The 27,276-nt window shown below is 40.4% G+C and overlaps 1 protein-coding gene across 2 annotated transcripts in view; it reads left to right on the forward strand.

Annotated features, from left to right (window-relative positions):
• Nucleotides 1–22,716, forward strand: part of LOC135485717 (TPR and ankyrin repeat-containing protein 1-like) — a 50,149-nt gene extending 27,433 nt beyond the window's left edge. Inside the window, exons 3-9 of one of the 2 annotated variants that reach the window (XM_064768110.1) lie at nucleotides 1,551–1,704; nucleotides 2,164–2,472; nucleotides 4,323–7,069; nucleotides 9,124–9,232; nucleotides 9,509–9,736; nucleotides 10,103–10,461; nucleotides 20,855–22,716. In XM_064768110.1, the coding sequence (XP_064624180.1) occupies nucleotides 1,551–1,704; nucleotides 2,164–2,472; nucleotides 4,323–7,069; nucleotides 9,124–9,232; nucleotides 9,509–9,736; nucleotides 10,103–10,431 (3,876 nt within the window). In that variant the 3' untranslated portion in view covers nucleotides 10,432–10,461; nucleotides 20,855–22,716. Of the gene's footprint in view, nucleotides 1–1,550; nucleotides 1,705–2,163; nucleotides 2,473–4,322; nucleotides 7,070–9,123; nucleotides 9,233–9,508; nucleotides 9,737–10,102; nucleotides 11,614–20,854 lie in introns of those variants that run through there. The other variant, XM_064768109.1, reaches the window with a different exon arrangement.
• The last annotated feature ends 4,560 nt before the right edge of the window (nucleotides 22,717–27,276 follow it).

Raw genomic sequence — 27,276 nt, forward strand, 5'->3', positions numbered from 1 at the left:
CCCTACACCAAAAAAAGGAAAATGTCTGTGAAAACAAAGAACACAACTACTGAAAAAAGTGAAACAAAAGCAAAAATTGTATCAAAAGATCTGAAATTGGATTTAATATTTGCTAATGAAGCAGTCATCAGAAACATAGCTTATGCTCATGCTATTCAAAACTGGTGTTCTAATCATAAATTCGGGCATGTTGCTCTGACGTATCAGCCAATATTGATAAAGATAGTATTCAACAATGCTAAAGCAGTCAATGAAAACTTAAAAAATTGTCAAGGTGATCCAAATGTCCTTGCAGCCTCCATTGTTGCATTTGCAGAATCACGGTTAAACCAATCCAATTCAGACAGTAGTCTCTCACTGCCTAATTTCCAGCATTTTCGTCATGACCAACCCCAGGTCCATGGCAACAAACGACCTCTACATGGTTTGATTTTGTATGTAAAAGAAGAATTCAGAATTCTAGAAAAGATATTTTACAGAAACCAAAAATTCGAAGCTATATATACATGTACACACTCCCGAAATTCTCCCGAAATATTCCACATATTAATCGTTTATGCATCACCCATATGTTCATTTCAACATGTCACTGATAATCTCACCACCTGCCTCCGATCATACCAGCCGACTGAAACATGTGTCATTCTTGGTGACTTCAACATGAATTCAATAGTGGGAGGTGAAAATTACAATGCCAAACTTGAAAAATTCTTTCTTCAGGAATATAACATGAAGCAAACAGTCACTGAAGAAACAACTGATTACCACAACACATTAGACATTGTATTTACAAATGCACATCATGTGGACCATACAGGGGTCATTGACAGTTGCTGGTCTGACCATAAAATGATATATATAGCTTTACCAATGTCAGAATCACTGACCCCATAGCCTTCCCTTTGACCCAGGTGAGCACATGGTCCCTGGACCATTTCATTATCATTTGAATTATGAAGTAGGTCTACCTTTCACATTTTTATGTAGGCCGTACAGTGTAACAGTGCCCTCTATGAACAGATATAGGACGCTAATTATGTCCATTGGTATGCCATTTTGTACTCTAAAGTTGGCAAATTTTAATGTCAGTGTCATAATAGAGAACGAACAAAAACAAGGAATAGTTAGCTCCATGTGGATAAATATTTATTTGCAACCAGGGTAAAGCATTCTTTCCTGAATGTTTGGATAACATTTAGTAAAAAGACATAGTACCTGCGTGTAAACACAACTGTCGTGTTTCCACAGTAGATCATGTGAACACAGCTTATGGTTTTCACATTGCGCTCACACAGTAATATGTAATGTTAAAACATCCTGCGCTTTGTGTGAGACAAAAATTGATTACACATGACCAGTGTCATCTTTCATGATATTTAAACTTGACTGGTGGTAAACTCTAGACAAATTTTGCATAACAAAAAACGATGGGTAAAAACTGGTAAATGCTGGCAGAGATGTACTTTTTTGCGCGCTTAATTACATACGTATCTTTGATTGAATGTATACAATGTGTTAGAGCTACAACTATATGCATATTGTTTTGCCAGGGATATTTGAGGGCTGCGACTGTGCTGAAGGCCATGAAGAAGCCACAGCAAGCCATTACAGTTTTGACGAAAGGACTAGCAGAATATAATCCTCCGCAAAATATCAAGGTGGACTTCATAGTTGAAATCGTAGTGTTAACCAGCCAGCTTGGAGGTACGATGAGATATTTTGCCTTGCCTTCTTTAGAAAGAATACTCTCTTGATGATGGCGTCAGTGTGCGTTACCCTAACCCACTAATCCTAAAACATTTCTGCAAACTCTTTGTTTAACAGTTGAGACTATAGGAGAATGAATTGAAACTTAGTGTATTTCGAGCACTGCCGGTCACCTGATTAAATAGTACTCGAATCAGTATGTTAAAGTAAAACTGCGTCACCTGACTTTTAAACGGCTATGCACCAATACCGGTGCACTGAAAAAAACATGCAAAACCCAACGTTGACATTCAAGTCTTAAGGTTGAGAGCTCACATCCGCCTATTTATTTTTTGCGTGAATAGGAGATTTCAGCAAGTAACCGTTTAGTCTTTGTATATTGTAGAAACGTTTTTTTATGTTCCATCTTGCATACATTTTACTTACCACGTTTGTTTACATAACTTATACATTCAGGGCGAAGGCAATTTAGCATGCCGTTTGACATTGATGCCGAGACATGGAGCTGTGTTTTTAAAGCGCTAGCCGACCAATGCAAATGGGACGAAATGAAAAAGTTGCTTTTAGAACAATCATTGAAAAACATGGAATCCTGCGGAAAAGACATAGACATTGTCGACCTGATTAAATACTGCAGGATGAACCTTCAATGCATGACTTGGGGTCAGAGCTTAGCCGCAGCACTGATGGAACGAGGCAGTTGTTTTCCTCGTTATGCCGCTGCCACACTCATGAAAAGAGCATTGGAGTTTGGAATTGGCACAGGTAGGGATATTTTATGTGCTACTCATCTCAATCAGCGAATCCGCTGTTGGGTCGCTATCATGTCGCTATTGGGTCGTCGGAACATGGCGCTTAAAAAAACGAAACCCCAACAAAAATTTAAAGATTATTGTAGAAAAAGCATATCAGATGCTACCTTTCAATTGAAACCTACAGCAGGCTTCCATCACGATGACTGAAAATCATTGTCTTCGATCAGAACCCTTTGCATACCTAAAACGTTTTCAAATCGATTATTTTGATAGAAAATGAAACAACCTCTCATGATTCTATACCGCACATGCTTGCCATAGTAACGGTGTCTTGTTGGTGTAAAATGCTAGCATGCGTGATAAGTGGAAGTGCACCCTCGAACGCAACCAGGGTTGCACAGAATGCTGAAAATATTGCAGAGGCAATCATCTGGCAAGCAACCAGCTTAAGTCAGATCACTTCGACGATCCGACGACACTGAAAAAGTCGGTAAAGTTGGAGGGTAATTTTAAGACATTGGGGCCTAACTTTTGATAATCTGAATGGGTAATTCAAAGATCATGCCAAGGAAATTGAGGTGATTCTTGTGATTTTCCTGATTTCCTGCAAACTTGCGCATGCTTTCAAAAGGCAATTTGAGAAGAAAATTTTGATTTGAAGAAAAGGATAATAATGATGCAAGCATTGTTTATTGATGAGATAAACATGTACTCTTGGAATAATAATCGTATTTGTCAGAGTTTCATATTTGTAAGAAAAACGTCATGCAGACATAGGTGTCATCCAGGACCATGTAAAGGAGGAGAGGTCGGGGTGCCGCACACAGCTAGTGGAGTGTGGGACACAGGGTCCATCGCGGTTTTTTCATACTTTAGATCGATTACAAAATACGTTACACTCCATAAACATGTGCTTTCGTAAAACACAATTTTCTAGCATTTTCAAGTAACTAGACTATCATTTCTTTTCATTCAGGCAAAAATGTATTTTTACACCCGTATGTAATTCAACGGCCATGATATAAAAAATCTTTTCAAAACGCTACAAGTGGTGCGCAAGACTGCATGGTAGTAATTGGGAAGGTAACGGAATGTCTCACATTCGAATCACTGATTGACACCTTTGAATGGGGTACAGTTAGCGCTGATGAAGTACAATTGAAAAACATTGCTGATATGCACTACGTCTTGTAATTTATCGGTTTTTTTTTTCAAAGAATGAAAGCTCAATTGGAATGGATGAGATGTGGCCATACATAATCTTATTTCGTCATTCATTTTAGGATTTTGCTTGTCATGCTGGTCGGTCCTTTATATCAAACCGCAATGTTCATTCCGGAAAATTTGGGTCATAATACTATGCAGGGGTCATAGAACACAAACATGACAAACATATACCTTTTCCATGGAAAATTGCTATCTTTCTGCGATGTTTTTGCTACTGGCCGATAACTTGTGATCCTTTGTACCCCACATGTGGGACACAGTGAGCCAATACATTTCGTGTGTGTTTTTTTCTGAATATAATTCAATAATTCATCTATGGGTAATGTGTCACATAATAGACTGTTAATGTAAAACTATGAATGACTGTTGTGACGTTAGAGGTTTTGCATGGAGACCAAAGAAATGGTACTCTGTGCCCCCAACTCTTATAGCGGCATGTATAACTAACTTTACAATAAGGTTTTGTTTAAGATGCAAAATCATTTATCAAGGACATAATTTACAAAATAAGCATACAAAACATTCTAGTATGCAGCTTAGATGCTGAGACAGTATTGTATCATTCTATATGTGTAATAAGTTTGATGAATTTCGGAGGGCTATACGTGCAGTCTTTGGTACGCTTTTTTTCAGGAAGTTTTGAACTCTTGCAGTATATTTTCAAGAACCATGTCACATCTGCATTAGAGAGGAACATGAAAGGTGAGAATGGAGAGACCCTTTTTGAGTATCTCATCAGATCATATGACACTGGAAAGGGACATGCTCGCCGTGCGCTCAGCCTACTTTACTTTTACGTGATTGCTGATCATGAGAGTGAAGCGAGGCCTAGGGTAAAGACATGGCTAGACAATATCAAAGAGGAAATACATACATTTATTGATAATATAGAGCATGAGGTGTCTTCAGACTCTGATAAAGAGTCTTCAGACTCTGATAAAGAGTCTTCAGACTCTGATGAGTCGGATGAGTCGAATCCAGAGCAAAATCTAGATGTAGAATCCAGAGAAAAATCCCCCCCGAAAGGAAGGGTAGCTGTAGCGGCAGTCAAAAGGCATGAGAAACCTCCTACAAAAGCTGATGGTTATTTTTCCGATGACGACAACGATTCTCCTCTTGATCAGGTCGACTTCAAAGATCTTAGGTGGGAAATTGATTGTACCTCAGAGGTCTGGAAGGAACTTCACAAGAAATCCCTGGATGAGAAAATGAAGAAGCGCATACTCAAGAAGATCAACATGCTTGGGTCAGGGGATTTTGCAAACCAGCCTCATCTAATGAAGCGATTAACGTCCGTTCCCCCAGAAATTAAACTGTTCGAAGCAAAGATTACTAAATCTGCGAGGATAATATGGGAGGTGGCTATTGACTTTTCCCCGAAGAAGAGCTCCAGTGGCAAACCTATGTACTCCCAAGTGATACGGCTGTGGAATATTGTATTCAACCATAAGCATATATTCAAATGCGTACAGAACGTTGTCCGATCGCACAAACGAGGAAAAGAGTGCCTATTCCAAAGAAGATTCAAAGAGCAGAACTCTAACAGAATTCAATATGGGAATGACGGCCGAAAAGTACCGCTACCTAGAATTTGCTCAGAGGTTAAAGAAGGTCAAGGGGGTTCCACATTCGTAATTCCTGCAAGCTCGAAGGAGACGGAATACCATACCATGAAGTTCTACCCCTTCGATTTCGTGGCAGGTGCAGCTCTGGAGTTGAACCATTTTGATAAAATAGACATCCCTTTTAAGCCAACAGAGAGGGAGCACGCCATAATCTACAAAAATCAAGATCCTCCCTGCCCATTACTACTCATTGGTAGGAGTGGGACTGGTAAAACCACATGCTGTTTGTACCGACTGTGGTCGAGATTCGAGAGATATTGGAAAGGTACTGTAAAAGAGAACCTGCCGGTTTTAGATACCGGGATGAGTGCCTCTGTGGAAGGAGGACACGAGCATGCCAATGGTGCAACGTCTTTTCGAGCCAACCTTACTGACGACTCAGATGAAGGATTTGATTCTGGTTCATCTAGCAATAAAGACACAAGCAACCATCTACGCCAGCTACTCATCACTAAAAATTCAGTCCTTTGCACCCAAATCAAGAATAATTTTAAATGCCTTTGCCATGCATGTCCAGATGCTAAACCACGCGTTCAGGTAGAAAATGAACCACTGTCAAATCGCCTTCAGCAAGTTAATCCGTGTGCCTATCCGTTGTTCTTAACCTCAAAGCAGTTCTTGGTGATACTTGACGCCTCTCTCCCCGAGCCTTATTTCTTTCCAAGGAATGCAGACGGATCCATGAAGCGAAAGGTGGCTGGATATGAGAAACATGTTAACCTGGCAATCAACCCAGAAATGTGTGAACACGAGAATCGGTACAAGACAGATGGAGGACCTGAAGACCCAAGACGAGAGGTAACGTACGAGATTTTTGCTGGCGAACTTTGGCCACACATGATTAACAAACAAAAGGAAAAAATAACATATCATCCATCACTTGTCTGGACGGAAATAAACTCGTTCATTAAGGGATCTATGGAAGCAATGGCCACCGACACTGGACATTTGGATCTTGAAGCTTACATCTTGCTTGGGAGGAAGCGTGCTCCCAACTTCCCAGGATGTAGAGAACATGTCTACGATCTGTTCAAGACCTATTCCATACTGATCAAACGGAAAGGATGGTTTGACGAAACCGACATCGTATTCAACCTGTACCTGCGATTAAAAAAGAACAACCCGTATCCTGAATGGTTCTTAAACGAGATATACGTTGACGAGACTCAAGACTTCACCCAGGCGGAGTTGGCCCTTCTTATTCTAACTTGCCGTGATCCAAACAACATGTTTCTGACTGGAGACACTGCTCAAGGTATAATGCGGGGTATTGCTTTCCGTTTCGAGGATCTGAAGTCCCTATTCCATTACTATGCATGGGAACTGCGCCTACCGAGTAGACATCCCCGACCAGTTGGAGTACCACGCATCATCTACCAATTGATACATAACTACAGATCTCATACCGGGATACTAAACTTGGCAACTAGTCTACTCGATCTCCTTGATCGATTCTTCCCAGCTTCGTATGGCAGAAAGGGACTGGAAAAAGACAGTGGTCTTTTCGATGGTCCCAAGCCCGTCGTTTTAGACTGTTACAGTTATAACGACTTAGCTGGTGTACTCCATGGCAACAAACGTGAAACCTCCGAGATTGAATTGGGAGCCCATCAAGCAATCATTGTAGCTAACGACGAAGCCAGGGACAACCTTCCGAAGGAACTCCTCTGCGCTGGGATAGTTCTAACTATTTACGAGTCAAAGGGGTTAGAGTTTGATGACATTCTGCTGTACAACTTCTTCAAAGACTCACCGGTAGGTAGACGATACTGTACGAATACTGAGTAAACTTATCAAAGGGGCTGAGTGCCTAGGATCCATCCCTTGGATTGTGATTGTATGAAAAATTACCAGGTTTTTTTTAATACTTGCATGGATGGCACCATGGCCCAAGTCATTAATTATGGTCAAACAATAAATTGACCATGACCAAATTACTTTCTTTTGTCTCGCTTCAAACCCCCAAAAGTAGGAGAAATAATATTTTACACTGTAATTACACATTTAAATTGCTGCGACACCATTCTAAAAAATAGTGAAAAAATTATTTCACATTCCCTTCAGGAACAGTGCCAAAATGGGGTTTTATGACATCAAAATAGTTCATGTTTTCACCCAAAACCAGGCTGCTTGAATTATAATCAGTAAATTGTGACAATTACCCCCATAAACAATGTCTTCAGTCAGGATCAGTTTCATGAGGTCAGAGGGAGCAAAGTGGTTCATATGAATTACAATATGAGTAATCCACCATTCATGACAATCGGACAACAATGACAGGGGGTTGATATAAGAAATGAATTAGGCCTATTATTGTTAAGCTGCTCAAAACACCTCATAATGGCCATCACAAAAGCTGCTATAGGCAATTTAGATTATGTCACCAGTCTTGGCTGACTCAATACAGGCCTTGATCTTTTGGGCAGAATTGTCATATTTTGAAGTTACCATCAATTACCTACAACGCCTGGAGATAAGAAGAGAGCTCAAGACACTCCTGCAGGAAGAGTAGATGAAGAGACTACCCTCGCACCCACTCCATCAGAAACTCGAAAAAAAGTTTTTAAAAACAGATTGAAACGAGGAAGCATCGATCATGTCACAAAAAGCCGGCAATCACATCATGCCGACATCCTGGAAAGCGAAATATCCAAATGTGAAATGTTAAACATCTCAGAATGGATCCCGGAAGAAAACCAGCCCGAAGTATTAAGACCCACTGTCCCCGGCATCATACAAGGGAACAGCGAGAGTGCAGAGAGGGTACTAACCCTCGAGATGATTGATCGGTGACCACCAATACCAACGAGAGCTATGGACCCACGTCTACACAGATGGGTATGCAGAGGGTGCTGTGAGAAACGGAGGAAGCGGCATTTTCATTCGAGACCCTGATCATGATACTAATGCCACCAAGATTGCAATTCCTGCTGGCAGTCTTTGCTCTAACTATCGGGCTGAACTTCTAGTCCTCGCCACTGCCGCCCATCACCTGTCACAGGCCAAGACAGATCGTATTTCTGACTGACTCTATATCAGCACTACAGGGGCTTACAAGTGGAAAGCCAGATGTACTTGCAAGAGCACACTACAGGAAGATCTGAGCATCCTGCTTCAAACAAACCATGTAATACTTCAATGGATCCCCGAATATGTAGGCATACCTGGAAACGAACGAGCTGACACCCTGACCAAAGAGGACAGCAAGCAGCAGCAAAAGCAAACCAATACCTCCTACAAAGAATCAAAGGCTCCGCTGAAGAACAAGCTGACCAAGATATGGAGAGAGGAAAACAGTGGTTACAACCCCCAGACCGACAACATCACCAAAGCTAGACATGATGAAGGATCAGGTGACGATCTACGAACAGGGCACTGCCGACTCAGAAAACACCTTCACAGTATGGTCTCCAGTTCCGCATTCACACTGCGCAGATTCTCGTAAGCCTAGACTCCAGCTCATGTGCTTCAGACCTGTTCCCTAATGAAGAATATAGAGGAATACTTGCCAAAGGACACCACCCTGACTCCAGTGTGCATCTCAAAAACTCCGAAAGCAGAAGAAGATGAAGAAGAAATTACTAACTACAAATTTCGGCACTCAGCCCCTTTGAGTAAACCTGATATCTCTTGTCTCATGTAAACTCATTTCCCAAATCCAATACCACTGTGTGTGCAATTGTAATATTTTGGCAAACACTGAACTGGGAATCACTGACAACGCTTGTTTTGTAGTCTCACTTGGACCGTGAACTTTATACTTGATTTCATGTATTCTTTATTTCATTGCTTCGATGTTTTCTGTCAAGGCGAAAGCAGAGTGGCGTGTTGTCCTTCAACATTTGGATGAAATTATTCAGGAGCAAGATGATACCGCTTCTAAAGAGTGCCATAAGGAAATCATTGAAATAGACACTGGTAAGTTGTATTTGAACACCTCAACACGCCACTTATAAACCATAGGAGGCAACACCTACAAGGCCGTTCATCATTTGCGTTAGGAGCAAAAACTGTTTTAATCGTTTGGCCGGTTGCTGGCAAGTCCAATGGTAAGCTAATAAAATCCATCGTGGCATTATGTATCTGACCGTGCCGTCTACGTTTATTAGAAATTATAATTTATGCTTACCATCAATGAATTATTAATGCAAGTCTTAGCTAAATATGTCTAATCTTTTTTCACTTTTTTTAAAGAGGCCTATAATATGAGGAAGAACCAGCCACGTCTCCTCACCTTCGACCCTCAGAAGCACAAAATTCTGAATTCAGAACTCAAGCGCCTGTACACGGCAGTGACCAGAGCCAGGGTGAACATCTGGATATTTGATGAGGACAAACTCGCCCTGGAGCCGATGTTTAGATATTTCCAAGTGCGCAAGTTGGTGAGGACGGTAGTGGCAAAAGGGGAAGTTGATGGGAAGAGTAAGTGCCTTTTCAAACGTATTTAAACTGATGAGATTCTAGTCGAGACTTTTGTATAAAACAAAGAAAAAGTATGATCAGATATGCTCTGAAAACCAGACTAGACTCCTCAGTCATCAGTGCAGATACCCTGTCCTAACATGCCTAATCGACAATCACAGTTGGGTAGAGAGTCCTAGGTCTTTTTCTAGTGAGATGTTTTGCTGAACGATCAGTGACCGTAATAACATGCTATAGCCATGAAATATGCACGATTCAAATATTGAGTGGAAATGGAAACACGAGCTCAGTGTTTTACACGCTAAAAGAAATAACAGAAATGCTCGGAACCTTCTGCCCCTTAACCTCGACACAATTCTATTGCAGGATTGACTGAACTTTTTCCGAAGAAATCTTCTAAGCGTGATTGGAAGCTAAAAGGGAACGACTTTTTTAAAAGACAACAATACAAACTTGCTGCTGACTGCTACAAAAAGGCTGGGCTTGATAAACTAGAACAGAGATGCTTAGCAAACCAGCTGGAAGTGTACGCTAAGGGCACCGTCAACAAGCGAGAGAGACTTAACAAATTCCTAGCCGCTTCGTTAGATCACCTCAAATGCCATCAGTATGTGCAAGCCGTAAATTGTCTGTGTTATGCAGAAGAATTCGAAATGGCTGAGCAGCTGAGTGGCAGTAGCAAAGTAAAGAAGTAATGGCGTGATGATTTTAAAGGTGGACTAAAAGTATTTCATTACTTATTTTTGTTAATTACTAGTAATACGTACCTGGGTATGATTATTATATATCTTGTACCATCGGGAATACATGTAGTGGCGATAAAATGTGATAATAGACATGGCCGGTGTAAAGGTAGTAATGTCCCCAAGGAAAAAATTCCAGCTCTATTGTAATCTGACGGATTATGGTGCATGGTTCTATTCTGGCCATGACCGTCAATAGCTTCGAGATGAAAGTGCATGATATAATTCTTTGTTCCCCGGACATTCTATATGGGAACATTGCAAACTTCTACACCGGTGTATAACACTACACTTTCTCCAGAAAGACATTTTCTGCGTTGCACCGGGCATGAAACTCGGTTCACCTATACCCCTCCCCCCTCCATATTCAACCTTTGAACAGAAACTAATAGGGTTAAACTGGACTTGGTGCGTATATCTCCTCAATTTTTACAACTTTGTCAAAGTGTGAGCTATTAGAGAGGATAGGAGATCGTTCCGCTAACACTAACGATAACGATAACAGTATTTTTAATGCAGGTAAAGAAAATGAAAGTTATTTAACCGCTAACGTTATTTTTTTCCAATTTTAATTACAACAAACACAACCATCAAAAAGGGACCTTCTTTGCGATCATACAATGCGGGTTGGACAATCGGGTTGGCTGACATGGTGTTGGGTCCGACGTGCATGTTGGTTCCATTGTACCTGTCCTCAAAAAGCCAACTCTAACCCTAATATCTCGACAAATTATAGACCTATTACTACTCCAAATAGTTGGAACAATTTTTTATCCCACGGGAGGATTCTTGTGGTAAAACACAAATTGGTTTGAGAGAAGGACTGGATGTAGATATGGCTTGTTTATTTGCTCATGACGTAACAAGATATTTTAATTCTCGAGGTAGCCTAGTTTTTGCTTGCAGCTTGGGTGCAGAAAAGTGCTTTGACCAGGTTTGGCACGACGGTCTTTTTTTGCAAACTCTCGCCAAGGATTGGTTTTATTTATTGGTTTACTCTCTATGAACGGTGTTCTAGTAAAAGTAACGATATAATGGGACTGTCAGTGCTCCTTTTACAGTTACGAGATGTATCGGGCAGGGTAGTATTTTATATCCTATATTTTTTACTATATATGTTCATAGATGATTTATTACCGGAACTAGTTGATGCTAACGGTTATGGCAAGCCGTGTGTCAAATAATTAAGAAAACCTAGTTTTATTGAAGAAAACCTGGATTTCTTCAATCAAAACTTAGTTTCATGGAAGAAAACCACGTTTTATTCAGTGAAACTAGGTTTCTATGGAAAAAGCATAGGTTTATTATAAAAACCACGTTTTTTTTATAGAAAACCAAGTTTTTTGCAAGAAAACTGTCTTAAAAAATTAAATCTATGCTTCTTCAATAAAAAAACTAGTTTAGTAGAAGAAAATTTGGTTTTGTGGAATAGAACCAGGTTATATACTTATCTTCATCAAAACCTAGTTTTTATTGAAAAATACCAGGTTATTTCTTATAAAACCTAGTTTCCAATCCATTTGCTAGAAAACCTAGTCTTTTTACCTCGTCTCCACAACGGGGCACGCATGGTTGTCTGGGGGGGAGGTTGGTTTGGAGATCAGGAGCTTTCATTACTCCACATGCGCAGTGAACCCGTCGGTTTTGTTTGAGCGTGCGCAGTTCATCCCGTGCATGCATTATCAGACCGAATGTCAATCCAGCGAAAACGAAAGTAAGTTTTAGTTTTCATGCTTGCTGCCTGATTTGAATTCGAATTTGGAAAATGTTACCATGAGAAGCAGCAGAACAGAAGTACCAAACTCTCCTGCGCATGGCCCCCTGCGCATGCTCGGATCCTGGACAACCCGGGTAAACTGTAACCTCGCCCCAGAAGAGGAGACGAGGAAAAAAGACTAGGTTATCACAGTAAAACCTGGTTTTCTTCTTTCGAAACTTAGTTTCATGGAAGAAAACGTGTTTTTTTCTCAATGAAACTAGGTTTTTATTTTTTATAAAACTAGGTTATATGGAAGTAAACATAGTTTTTATCTTTTTTGAAACTTGGTTTTCATGAAACTTATACTTTTTCGAAGAAGACTAAGGTGTTTTTAACAACTTAATTTTCTTGAAAGAAAACCTAGTTTTCTTCCATATAACCTAGTTTTATGTTTTCTTGAATAAAAACATAGTTTCTTTGAAAAAAACATGGTTTTCTTCCATAAAACTAAGTTTTGAAAGAAGAAAACAAGTAAAACTAAGTTTTGAAAGAAGAAAACAAGGTTTTGTTCAAAAAATGTAGGTTTTCTTAATTATTGAACGCACGGCTTGCCATAAACGATGGTCTAAGGATCGACCAGTTTCTTTTCAATAACTTTGCTTATGCAAATGATGTGAATCTATTGGCGGCTACCGTCACTGGTCTTTAACGTTTAATTGATGAGTGCTATATATGGTCACGACACTGTGAACAAAATTGATAATCTAAATGTAGGTGGCGTCAATTTTCGAGCTGATCGACCTTAAGTCCTCCACACAAGTTTCTAACTGAATATCAGCTGCCAGGCGGAAAGCGCATAGTCTATTGAACTCGGGTCTAACATATCCAGGTAGAAGCACTGGGGTCAAAGTGTATCTTTGGGAAATGACCGTGTACCCGATTGTCACATTCGGCTGCTACTTGTTATCTCTTGGATATCGCTGGCCGGAGGGGACACAATGCAATATTTAATGTCAACCCTAATTCAGAATTATGTCCAACATAATTCACAATAAGTGTTGACATTAAATTGGCCAATCAGAACGCAGTTTTTTATGTATGCACAAAATCGATTTCATGTAGACATTAAGACAATAAATGAAGTCACAATCTCGATTAATATGGGACATTGATTTTTTTCGTGTTGATACAAAACATTTTGTGTCAACACTTATTCCGATTAATGTCGGAAATAATTCTGAATATTCTATATAAGCCAATCAGAATCGAGGTTTAAGTGTCGACATTAAATACGAATAATGTACACCATAAACACGCAAATTCCGTATAAAAATCGGCCAATCAAGTCATTGATTTGTGTACGGAAGTTGCGTATTTAATTTATGGTGTACACTATTCGTATTTTATGTCAATTCTGATTGGCGAATTTATTTAGTGTCGACACAAATTCAGAATTACATCCAACACTAATCGGAATAATAACAAAATGCAATTAAAATAATGTCCCATATATAGCGAATTTGTGACTTCATTAATCGCCTTTTCTTTTTAGGAGGCAATTGTATAGGTGGATTGTGGGTCACCTTTGTGTTCCTCCTTTTAGACACTAATTTTAATGTTATGATGTGCTACATTTTGTTCTTGTGTTTAGTGCATTTTTATAAGTTCTGCACATGTTTTAAATCGATCTAGTGTCTAATAAAGTATTCAGTAAATTAAATTAGATTAAAATGCAATTAAAATAATGTCCCATATAAAGCGAATTTGTGACTACATTAATCGGATTAATGTCTACGAAATCGATTTTGTGTATACATGAAAAACTGCCTTCTGATTGGTTAATTTAATGTCAACACTTATTGTGAATTATGTTGGACATCTGAATTGATGATGACATTAAATATTGCATTGTGTCCACTCCGGCCAGCGATACCAGGAAGACGTGATATTGCCGATATGGTGGCGTTTCAGACCAAATGTATCTTTAGCTCAGCTGACAAAGTCAGCGAAGCTGGTAATATTACTTAGGGAATGGTGTCTGTCCTTCCTTCCATCCGTGTCACTTTTGGGCATTTTGTAACCGTAAGGCCTAGGCACTTCGGTGACGCTGCTAAATTAGGCGTAACCCAAGAACTCAGCTCAGAAACCAAAAATCAGCGCGATCCGACCTACATTAAGGGAATGAGGTCATCGGGAAGTTTAAACTTTAATCCTTTACACCTCGGTCCACAGAGGAAATATTGTTTTCACATCTGGCCGAATATTTTTTGATAATTTTTCATTTTTACTTGTAAAGAAATTAGTTTAGTTTTCACCGTCAGTTGGCGCTACAGGCACATTTAACTGAATTTTTGACGATTCAAAAGCCCGGGCTATGACGTATATTCGCGCAGTTGTATTCTGCGCATGGAATTGGCCAAGGAACCAGGCTATATTTCAGCATACCCACTGTGACCAGTCTAAAGATGGAAGACTGAATTTTGCAACCAATTTTCTGCTGAAAAGAAGTCAAGTAGGCGATATCATCATTAATTCCTTTCAGTGGGTAGTCATAATGTCTTTAGGGACTACTTTTAGAAATTATTTCTTGAAAATTTGGCCACAATTCGGTGAAAACGATATTAGAAGTGCACGCTCTGTTCGCGAATCATTTTGAAGTGGAGAATTCCCACAGTATGTGCAGTGAATCGGCATGATTCTGTTTGCATTTTAGGTTTTAGTACTACGATTCTTACATGACTAAAAAGTAGACATTCCAAGCAACACAATAATGTTACTTCCATAAGAAAATATTCAAAATTGGCGGAGCTACGGCATTCTGTTCGGCAATTGGCAGCGCTGATAAAATACATTGCATGCTAATGCATGCCAAATGGCACTCTTTGAAAAGCGCTCATTGGACAACGTAGGGAATCATCAGAAATTACGTCATCGCTGGTCTAAATAAAAAATAGCTTGGTACCCGTTCGACTCACTAGGGTTACGCAGTAGAGCACAATGTCATGAAAAACGACCCTTTATAAATTCAAATCACCTGCAGGACAGGTCACTTTCTCTCAATAAAGTTAATTTTATTGACTCCTGTAATCTCTACCTTATCAAAAATAAAGACAGTGGTGTTAGTCCCAAACTGGTCATTTCTATTTATCTGGTTGGTTGACAACTTTCTTAGCTGTAATATGGCGACAAGACCGAGATTCTGCTAATCTGTTCCCGCAGGTTCAGCAGCACTATTAATCTCCCCGCCATCCGTATCATTGATGCAAATGTATATTCTTCTGTTTCTGCAAGAGATTTGGGTGTGATCTTGGACCGTGATTTCAATTTCAAAGAACACATTAACACCTGTGTACGGGCCACCAATTTTCACATTCGTAACATCGGGAAAATCAGAAAATATCTATCTCCAAATACCACCAGGTTTTATGTCCAGGCTCTTGTAATATCTCGCCTGGATTTCTGTAATTCCCTTTTCCTTGGTTTTCCTAATTCAACAATTACACCCCTACAGAAGGTACAAAACTATGCCGCTCGCCTAATTACCAAGACCAAGAAACGATCTTCCATCTCCCCAGTACTCAGGTCTCTACATTGGCTTCCTGTGCAACAGCGCATCAAGTACAAGGTTCTCCTTCTTACCTACAAGTGTCTTCACCAACTTGCTCCCCAATACCTTTCAGAACTTCTCACTGTTCATACCGTTTCTCGAACTCTGCGCTCTTCATCGGCCGTTCTTCTGTCTATCCCAAATGCCAATGTCATGTCAGTCGGTGGTAGAGCATTTTCAATTGGAGCCCCTGAGCTGTGGAACAAACTTCCTTCAACTGTTGGGAACTGCAGCTCTCTGTTATCTTTCAAGGGACAACTGAAACATTTGCTTTTTAAAGAGACCTATCAAGCGCTTTGAGCGGCCAGTTAATGGTTGGATTCTGCGATATATGAGACTCGTATTATTATTTTTATTATTTTGACCTCTGTTATCAGGATACCTCTCAATTACAACATGTTGTATCATTAGTTGTGCTGTACAAACCAGCCTGGACATACTACAGTTGTCCATGGAGAAGTCACATCCTCTCTGACACTTTTTGTCTGCAAAGCTACCGATACAACATACTGAACTAGGGATATCTTCCGTTGCCTCCTGTAACATTTACCTATCATGGATGATTAGCTCAGTCATATTTCATCTAGCTGGCAGCTCTGCATTTGAAATTTTAGTGGTATAACGTGTTCTCTTGACCTTTAAACAGTAGTATAAAGCCGATATTTACTACTTTAAACCCTCAGTCCAATGTTAATAGGTTATCCAGCTGAGCGCCAGGCCCTTGGGCCTCTTGTTGAAATTCCGCAGAGATCTCACCATTCTTAACTGTTGTTGGCTCTGGGTATTAAGAGCATCGCATTTGTGATAAACAATTTGAAGGGGTCAGAGCCAAACAACCCATGTCAGTTTTCGTGGTTTTGAGACAAAGGTAATAACGTTGTAAATATTGGCATAGGCCGTTTTGGTTCTCAATATTTTGAAACTTCCTTTTTACTCAAAATAATGAATTGATGCAAGTTCTAACTATCCTATTGTAAAGAAGATCACTTACCCATTAATCGAACGTGCGAATCGTTGGTATTAAAAAACCAGACTAAGCAAAATTCACCCCGAAAACACTTTTGCACATAGGCTGATTGGGCCCTCAGCAGAATTTATCTTAGGTAGAAGCACCCTTGTGATTGCAGAGACAAATTAATGTCACCTATTGACAGGCTCGTATGAGTTCAAATGTTGATGTATCAGTTCCAAAACAACCTCTGTGGCACATAGGTTGTTCTGGCTCGTCCCCTTCATCTTAAAATCTTCATTTTTAATCGTATTTTTAAGAAAGGATCCCCTGTTAGTGACCTGAATGTAACTCTTTTTTATGAAGACATATATGTGAAGGTCATCCGATGGAGGGTATACCCTCAGTGGGTCCATTTGCACCATGGTTCTGTCCCCTTCGTTGGTCGCCTTTGCGGAGACGGCTGGTCGGTTCCGGTCTCCTGGTCAATCGAATCACGACTTGGCTGGCATGGTGTCACAGATTCGATGTTGCGCCCAAATTGACGCTGAGATCAGTGATGACACAAACGACGGGTTTCTGCACTTCACGTTTAATATAGGAACTAAAATATAATAAACAGGAAACATACTAAGTAACTGGTAGAAATTTAACAACTATAAACAAGTAAACACACCCAGCCTCAAGCATGCAATTAACTCAATTACTAATTAATTAATTACTCGAATGGAGCTCCATACACCACACAGTACTTTGACCCGCCCATACATATATAATACCAGACGGTCATACAGGACACCCTGTCCTCCCACATGTACATTACCACTGTACACTTCCACAGGCCTATATACAAATATCTTTACAAAGCTTGCTCTCTACAACTAAACTGATACAAACTGGCTTATCACACCAAACTAACTAAACAATCCAACTGAATACGTGTTACTACTTTGAAACTGGTTTCACTAAACATAGCAATATCTACCAAGTGTACATTGTTATCAAAAAAGGTTTGGCACACTTACTCCAATCAATTTTCACACCTCGATCACTCCTTCTCCTCATTCACACCAGACAGGAAGTGCTCAGAAACCCACTTGGCAACTTCCTACAACACACTCGTTCAAACCAAACATTAACCCATTCACACCAACACTCATACTGACACAATGACAACCATAGTTAGAAATGACGCGTTTTGGTACACGAGGTGGTGGACTCTATGAGGGAACTCCTTTATTCGGATGCCTTTATTTGTTAAATCGTCAAATACTAAGCTTTTAGCAATACTTCTAGTTGATAGGGCTCCATAGGCAGCAGCTAGGTAGGCAAGATAAAGTTGTCCATAGTCGCCAATAGGGGCCTCTCCCATGGTAGTTGATAAAGTATGGAATTAGTGAAACCTTGGAAACACTGATAAACCTTGTAATATTCAATATAAACCATGGAATCACTGCGCAAATAGCGCGGGAAATCGGGTGCGTTCCTTCCACGATTTATACCCTCCCAATTGACAGTCTCGTCCCAGCTGACTTTATTGATAGCAATTTGCCAGTTAGTTCAGAAGCCAACATTTTTAATGTGGAGGATGACGTCATCAATTGGCAATGCGCTGTGGTCGTTAAAATATTTTATTTCTCTTCAATGGAAGCAAAAATTAGTTTTTATGATTGTTTTGTATTCCATAGACGATAAAGTATTATGCTCGGTACTAGATGCACGAGATCATAGGACAAACACACACGTGAATAAAAAAAACCGCTTAGAACTGGTGACGTCACAAAGATCTCTGCATCCCTCGATGCATACTGGAAGATGTAAGAAATCGCTCACGGCGAAGGAAATTTTCATCCGCAAACTTCCGTAATAAACATACATGACTAGGCTTCTTTTATTCATCGTTTGTTATAAAATAAGTCAATCATAGACAATTAGGCCTAGACATAGTCGTCAACCTTATCCATGCATAATGCATGACAGGCCCCCAACTTCCCAAGCAACTCGTCTGATCGAAAAGCAAGACATGGGCATGGCCATGGCAGCATGGCTGATGATGCACCTCATGACCTGTACGCTGTCTGTACGCTGTCTGTACGCACGGATCGGATGCGATAACCTGAATTACATTGCATGGATGGAAATTGGTGGTTTACTATGTATGTTGGGTGCCGTGCTACGAAATCATAGTAGGCCTAGGCCTAGAGTCAATATAGCACCTGCCACCTCCCCCCCCCCCGACCCTATGGGCAGTACAGTATACATCGGACGGAAACGATGACGACCAAAGGACTGAGAGGAGGGCCCTGGGCACGAAATAACCACAAGGGTTATTTTAGTGGATGTATTAAATTTGTTCCTATCCCATCACTTGAAAAGGGACAGTTCAGAAAAGAGTCTAGAAAAGAGTCTAAAGTTGTACACACCATACATTCCGTGGATGAGAAATCGGCTAGGAGCCGTCCTTGTAATTCCAAAGACGGCGCTCGGGTTTGGGCACGAGCTAGAATTTGCCGCACGTGGAAAAATAAAGTCTTCGTCAAAGTTCGAGACCGTTTATTGGATTCTGGAAGAATTACACATTCACAGGGGCGTATTAGCTTGATGTCGCAGCGGGGGGGGGGGGTCGTTCGCTCGTTTCCATGGGCGACAAAGTCGCAAAATGTGAGCGCCGAAGGCGCAAAGCCCCGAGAGGAACAAAGGAACTCCGCCGTTCTTCTATTCACTATAACCATGGAGGTATTATAAAGACCTCCATGCTATAGCAAAAAGGACAGGACCTAGATTCCTGGAGGGACTTGCATTTCATTTACGGGCATCGGTACTGCGTGATGTAGTCAATTTTCTCTGTATCACCCTGTATGAACAGACCGATCCGTAGTTCAAATAGGCCCCGCGTGGTGGTGGCGTATTTATAAGCAGAGCGCTATTGGTCCATATTATGGGTGTGTGGTGGGCGTGTCTTCCCATATTTGGGAGATCAGTACTGTACACTGGAGGCGAGGTACAACTGGGTTGTTCTAAAATATAGACTATTGAATCGGATATGCGACAGATTTCTAAATTACCATAAAATTCCGATCTGATCATGTAAGAATAAGCTCCAAATGTTGATTCGTAACCACGTTAGGTTCGAATGGCATTATTTCATGTTTTTATGCATTTTAAGGAGTGTTTCCAAGGTTTATCAGTGTTTCCAAGGTTTCACTAATTCCATACTTTATCACCTACCCTCTCCCATCGCTCAGTACGTCAAAACTAATTACGCTTCTACTTGTACGAGGGATATATTTAGTGGTGAATCAAAATGGGTTGGTTCAATACTTGGCACTGGCACGCTGGCACTGGCACTGGCACTATCACTGGCACTGGCACTGGCACTAGCTGGCCAAAGGATGTATCCCAAAATGGTCAGCAGTTCTCTGAAATTCATATGAATTCAGACGGTTTGTAGGCTTGTAGCCTATCCCATGCCTTGACCTACTTACTGCATACTGTATCCTGTATGTGGGAAATGTAATTGACATGATAGAATATAACTCAGTGCATAGGACTGACCGGCATTATTAGGCTGCAGCCCACTGGCTGTGGTGAGGCTGCATTCTGTATTATTTTCATGTTTTGATTTTCAAACTTTGACTTGATTTAGCTTAATGCTGTGTGTCTATCAAACTTACCTTTGAAACATTTATTTAAGTCCCTGAAACACTGTATTTGCATTTTCTAGCCAAAAAAAAACTTGTTAGAGCCAGTGCCAGTGCCAGCAGCATGCCAGTACCAGGTATTGAACCAACCCAATCAAAATGACCTTTTGCCCTTACTGCGCATATAAATGCAACAAAGAGAAAATGTATTAAATATCTTTGTATTTGGTAGATGAATCGACAGGAATATTGAAATTTTTTTAGATGGCATTGTGTTTTTGACGGCAAGTAGATATGAGGTCCATCTCGGAATGTCTTTTGGGCCTAATGCCAGGGTGGATAAGTGTATAACCGGTAACGGAGTTATTTCAGAGGACAAATGCCCTTCTGGCGCAATTTGGTCATGCTACCTGTATATTATCTCTTTCAACGTTTTCTATGCCACTATACGGTTCACAACTTCTTGATTTATCTTAAAGGTACACGGAGAAATTATACACAGCGTGGAGGAGATGTGTGAGAAAGATTTTCAGTATACCATACAGAACACATAACAATATTTTTCACATCATTGCTGCTGATATCGATATTCAAACAGAGATAGAAAACCGTATACTGAATCGCAGAAATTCCTTAAAATGTTCAAATACTTTCGTGCTATGTACATGTAAACATGTTAGAGCACGTTGGGTCCTTATTCTAGCGACTGGAGATAATGTGAATCTCGATGTTTTTAGAATAGGGACTTGATATCAGACCTAATTACATTAGGAGAGGAGATCACGGGTGGTGAGAGAGTGAACATAAAATAAATGATTAACTAGCTGTGTACTGCCTAATTGAAAAGTAAACTGGGGTATTTGTAGCCAGTGGCAATGTTTTGATTCATATTACGGTAACCATGGAATTATTTTGCCAACCCAAGCATGGATATATGAGAGAGGGAACTCATGAGTATCATAGCATAAATAGTTTCTGATTATGCGACCTGTTATGTAAGAGCTTTAGTTATTAGAAGTGAACAAATCAGATAAATGCACAAATACAGTTGGGATTGAACTTTTTGAAGGTATGAATTTTCCACACTCATAGATCTAGAGCATTGGAATATTTGAAACTTGGTTCAGGTGACCAATATTATAGTGTAGAGAATGTTGTATGCGGCATTTGATGTCATTATCAAAAGTAAATTTTTCCGAGACAATTTTCTGACCAAGGTACTCTCCCGGGTACTTGTAACCCGTTGGTTCGGGGTATCTGTAGCCCCTATAGATATTTCGATATATCCTGTCATAGATCATGAAGATGCTAGGTTTCTTCATTCTTATTCCATATTATTTGATCATCTGCTTTAGATACAATGCTAACCCTTTATGTACCAACAATGATACATTTAATGTTTTATACTAGTTTTTCTAATATCATTTCAAAATAAAATATTTTCAAAGGTACTGATGCCTCCAATTGGGGTTGATACATGGCCCGTGCTTGAAACTAGAGTTCTTAATGTGCACAACAAGACCGTCAGTCAATTCATAATATCACAAGCTGTTGTCTGACACAAGATGTTCTTTATAACTGAGGTGGTAAATAGAACTTTTAGAAGTTTGAAATCAGTCTGATTTGCGACTATATTGTTTGAGTTGTTGGTGAGTGGTTGCATCGAACATCACTTACATGTTCAATAAATATCGTTTGTGTATGTTTTGATACCAGCAAAACATCGTCATCAACATAGATTGTTATAATATTGAAAGTTGTTTACCAATAAACACCATAAAATAACCTGTGAATTTATTTTTCATACGTAAAAAAACATGAAATTTGTAACTTTATAGTCAAGGGCTACAAATAACCCACGTCCACGGGGTATTTGTAGCCTTTGACCACAAGTCTTGTATTGTGTCTCAGAGGCATTTTTTTAGATAAAGTGCCCCGAATTACAGGCTGTAAAATTGGAAGAGGTGCCACTACAAGATGCATGCTGGTGTTAGTGAATCTGCCTGAAAATCTCTTGCGTAACCAAAGTTATAGGCGAAAAAGTGCTACAAATACCCCTTTTTTCCTCACATGTATTTAGGAAGTGGGTTGATGTAATTAGTTGATTGATGTATTGTAGGCGCACCTTGCACTAAGCACCCTCTGCACTTTTTTGAAGTACATGTATACTTTTAAATAAGTATAAATAAACATCAATAATAAAAGTCACCAAAATATGGACAATTCAAGCCCATGCTTCGGCCTGTAGACCCCTTTAAAGCATTTTAGGTGTATGATTTACCGTACTGTAAATGTGTTACATGTATAATGTTCTTCCTGATAAGGAGGTTTTAATAAATAATAGAATAGTAAACAAAATGTGGTTCATAATTTACTGGTCATGGCATTTTCAATTCATTATCACAATATTCGGTATCAGTCTTCTTCTGAAAATCCTGTATTCCTTCTTGTGGAATTTTCTATTGCTTTGTATTAAAAATTAAAAGTGACAGTCGGCTGGGAATAATATTGCCTGAGCCGCGAACGGCCCATGCGGCCGGAGTTTATCCCGGTTACTGCAACATCAAGCGACTATGTATGCCGTGGGCGCACTAGCGTTTTTTAAAACATTAAAATGCCAATGGACTGCGCATTACATGTATAACTGGTTTGTACCGTTTTCAAACCACTTCAGCAAATAGGGTTCTTTAATACGCATCAACGAAGTCGCTCTGGCCAAGCCACATTGAAGCCGCATTGGAATTCATAGTGTGGCGCGCCTAATACGCATAAGGCATGGCATTCGCACTGCGCATTCGCACAGCGTGATTTCTTCCGCTCGTGCTCGTTTCGTCGGCGTCATCCGACGTTGCCGTTATTCAACTGAAAATGTATAAACATAATTGTCATTAATTGCTGATAAAACTGATTGTTTTCATCATTTTCATTCCCACGGTTCGAAACAACTCTGTCAACAACCCAAATATGTACGGTTTAAATGGTCTACATGTATTTACAACATGATTGTTTGCCATACTATTGCATAAAACCTTTTTAGAAATAAATTTCCTGAAAAAGCCGCGGCACAGTGGTTACATAAGTGACCGGCACCCAAAGGGTTACAGATGGACGCCAGCCTCGGACATATGCAGAGGACTGTTATTAAAGCGGCCACGTCCGTGACATTGATGACTGACGCCCTCTATAAAACAAAGGGATCTCGGCCTAGCACGAAAACCTTAGAGAAAAGTGAAATTGACAAGGTTATCAGAATGGGCACAGATGCGGTTGCGTTGATGGGACATTGTAAGCCATGAGCCCTCCCAGCAGAGGAGATATATCGGTTAAAATCAGTACTGAGCTTTGAGTACCTGCAAAGGCTTTGCACAAAGGCAACGCCAGTCACTAAATTGTTGTTTGGCGATTACATATACAAGTCGATGGCAGAAGCCAAGCAGGTGTCGCAGTTGACAAAAAAGGCGACTGGTTGTGGTACTGGCTATAACAATACTGGATTTTTTTCTTCGCGGAAGGCACAGTGGGTTCAAGCCCCATTGGAAGAACAAACAATACTCAAACCGGAGCCAGCCCTGCAAGAACTGGAATAACGATCGAGGAACGCAAGGCCAAGGACACCACCAGAAAGGCCATGGTCAATAAACCAAACACAGAGTAGCAAGATAAGTGACTATTCTAACTTAGTTCAAGAAAAGCTTGCAACTATCAACATGGGCAATACGTTGAAGTGCTCACCTGCATAGTTTATTTGGGAATTGAAAACTTCACTGGGGGTAGGTTAAAACACTTCCTGGGATAATGGGAGAAACTTACCAATACACTGAGACCCTAGAGACTGTGTCAGGGTAAAATATTCCCTTGGCGTGTGCGTGTGCGTGTGTGTGTGCGTGTGTGTGTGGGGGGGGGGGGGGGGGGCACACCCATTCCAGGCATTTACACCGAAGCCAATTACAGTTTCTGATGCCGAAGCTTATGGATGGTGAAGTTGAAAAACTGCTGACCAAGGATCGGGGTAATCCTTGAATCTGGCAGAGAGTCGTGTGACTACGTGTGTCTAACGTATTTCTCCGAGAGAAAAAAGATAACTCCTATAGAATGATACCGAATGTAATTAAGCTTAATGATCACATTATTTACCAACTCTTTGGCCCGTATTCTAAGACATTCCTCGACTCACACTCACTGAGGAACTCCTCATCCCCACTAAGGACCACCTCATACTCATTGAGGAGAAGGTGCTACTCACTGAGTGTGAGGTCGACTTCACCTATTTTCCATTTCAAAGACCTCCCTTTTCCTCAAGTAAGTGTTCCTCTGTGAGTAAAGCTTGAGGAAGGGCAATACCTGCCTTGAGTCTTCCTCAGTCGGTGTAAACATGGCGTTTCTGTGGTTACAAAGACATGAAAATATAGACATTTTACAAAGGTTTGGGAGACGGCCTAGGAGGATTCCTAATTTTGACTACAATGTGTATGATGACGAGGAATTCCGGCAAAGATACCGTTTGACCAAGGATGCGTTTCATGAGGTGTTTGATATGATAAGGCCGAATTTGCTACCACACAATAACCGTGGGAGACCTCTTCCAGTAGACTTGCAGCTGTTGTTGTCATTGCGCTTTTATGCTACAGGGTCGTTTCAGTTAGCGTGTGGTGATTTGTGTGGAATTTCACAATCATCAGCAAGCAGGATAATCAAGAAGGTTTCTACAACAATTGCGGGATTAAAAAACAGATACATTACATTTCCTGAGGGTGCCATGCTCCAGCAGGTGAAGCTGGATTTTTGGACGATCGGCCGGATGCCGGGAGTTGTAGGTGCAATTGATTGTGTCCATGTACAAATCCCTTGTCCTGGAGGGGCTAATGGTGAACTTTTCAGGAACAGAAAGGGTTACTTTTCTATTAATGTGCAGGGAGTGTGTGGCCCAAATTTGGAAATTCAAAACATTGTTGCTAGGTGGCCAGGGAGCGTACACGACTCTGGAATTTTTGACAACAGTAGATTGTGTGCGCAGCTTGAACATGGACAAATTAATGGATTACTACTAGGAGATTCAGGTTATGCTTGTCGTCAATATATGTTGACCCCCCTGCTTGCTCCTCGTACACATCCGGAACGGAGATACAACGTTGCACATATTCGTACGAGAAACACAGTTGAAAGGACATTCGGTGTATGGAAACGGATGTTCCCATGTTTGAAGATGTCTTTGCGAACAAAATTATCCACGACATTGACGATCATTGTAGCCACAGCTGTGCTGTATAACTTCGTGAGGAAACGCCAGGACCCAATTCCTGATGAGGAGGAATCTGAAAATGAGGATGATGATGACAATGAGGCATTGCACCACCCAGTCATGGGTCTGGGGAATGCAACCCGACAGGCAATGATTCAACAACATTTCACTGATTAGAATGAAGGTATGTTTACATTTTTAACCATACACATGATTAGCCGTCCTTAACATAAATTGACACAATCACACAATACTCTTGAAAATTGAACTACCTGTAGTCGTTGCCACTACTGTGCTTTCGTCTGCAGCGTCCTAAGGGTTAAGGTGTTTCATTAATCTTAGCAATCTTAGCTGACCAGTATTTGTGCTTCAAGTCAAGAACCTCTAGTTTTCGTTTGTGTTCTTCATTCATGTGTTCGGATTTTTCCTTAAAATTTCCACTTCCAAAACATGCTTGCATTTTCAGAACTGTCGATTGTGCCTCCGACATCGTCGATGTACGTGCCGTAACAGCAGCTTTCGCTGTAGATTTTCTTTGGACAGACTTTTTCGGGATAACCACATCACTGGACTCATCAGTATCGGTGTCTGTATCATTACGAACTTTATCTGCAAAGCAAGAAAATGTTGCCATCTGTATTTAATGAGTTGATCAATTAGTGCAGCAATAAAAAAAACGATTAAGAAAATGTTCCTCGTGTTAAAATGTTTGCGGGGCAATGTCAGGTTTCAGAATACCATTGCATGCTTACTTTACTCTTGAGACTTCTATAAATGAAATGGCCAGGGCCATTGTGCTCACCTCATGTGGAGGAAAGATGGATAAAGAGCATGGTATTGTGTCATGTAGTGTTAGGTTTGATGTAGGTCCAAGCAATTACAATTTCCCCAAAATGGCCACTTTACAGTACATTCGACCTCTGTGACCTTGAAAAGTAGGTCAAATCAAAGAAGACCCGGGTGACACATTGAATGGTTGTTAGAATTAGATGTACCTATGATATAAAATTGGTGCCAATCGGGCAAGTCATTACTAGGAATAATGGCATTTTGAAGAATTTAGGATTTGGCCCCCTCCCTGGAGGCCAAACGGCAAATCAGATCGCACCAAACTTCGGTACCTGAGATCACCTGACCAAGGGGTACATGTGTACTTAATTTGTGATCAATAGTCATTGCAGTTAAGAAACGTGCCATAGTTACGGCCTGACGGCGAATTTATGCCATTTGACCTCTGTGACCTTGACAAGAAGGTCAAATTAAAAACCTGTGTGACATATACTGTATGGTGGTTAGATGTACCCATGATATCAAATTGGTGGCAATCGGGCAAGAAGTTAAGGAATAATCAGATTTTTAAGGTTTTTGGATTTTGCCCCCTGGTGGTCAAGTGGTGAATCATATTGGACCAAACTTTGGTCCCTGAGATCACCTGACTAAGGGGTAAATGTGTACCAAATTTGGTATCAATAGTCATTGCAGTTTAGAAACGTGCCATCGTTACATCTTAACGGCCAATTTACACCATTTGACCTCTGTGACCTTGAAAAGGAGGTCAAATCAAAAACCCGGAGGATATATTAGCTCACCTCTGCTAAGAGGTGAGCTAAAAAGGAACCTACCTTTTTCTGTGTGATTATCGCCGTCATCATCAAATTCGTT

This window comes from Lineus longissimus, chromosome 3 (genome assembly GCF_910592395.1).
Source record: "Lineus longissimus chromosome 3, tnLinLong1.2, whole genome shotgun sequence".
Lineage (NCBI taxonomy): Eukaryota > Metazoa > Nemertea > Pilidiophora > Heteronemertea > Lineidae > Lineus > Lineus longissimus.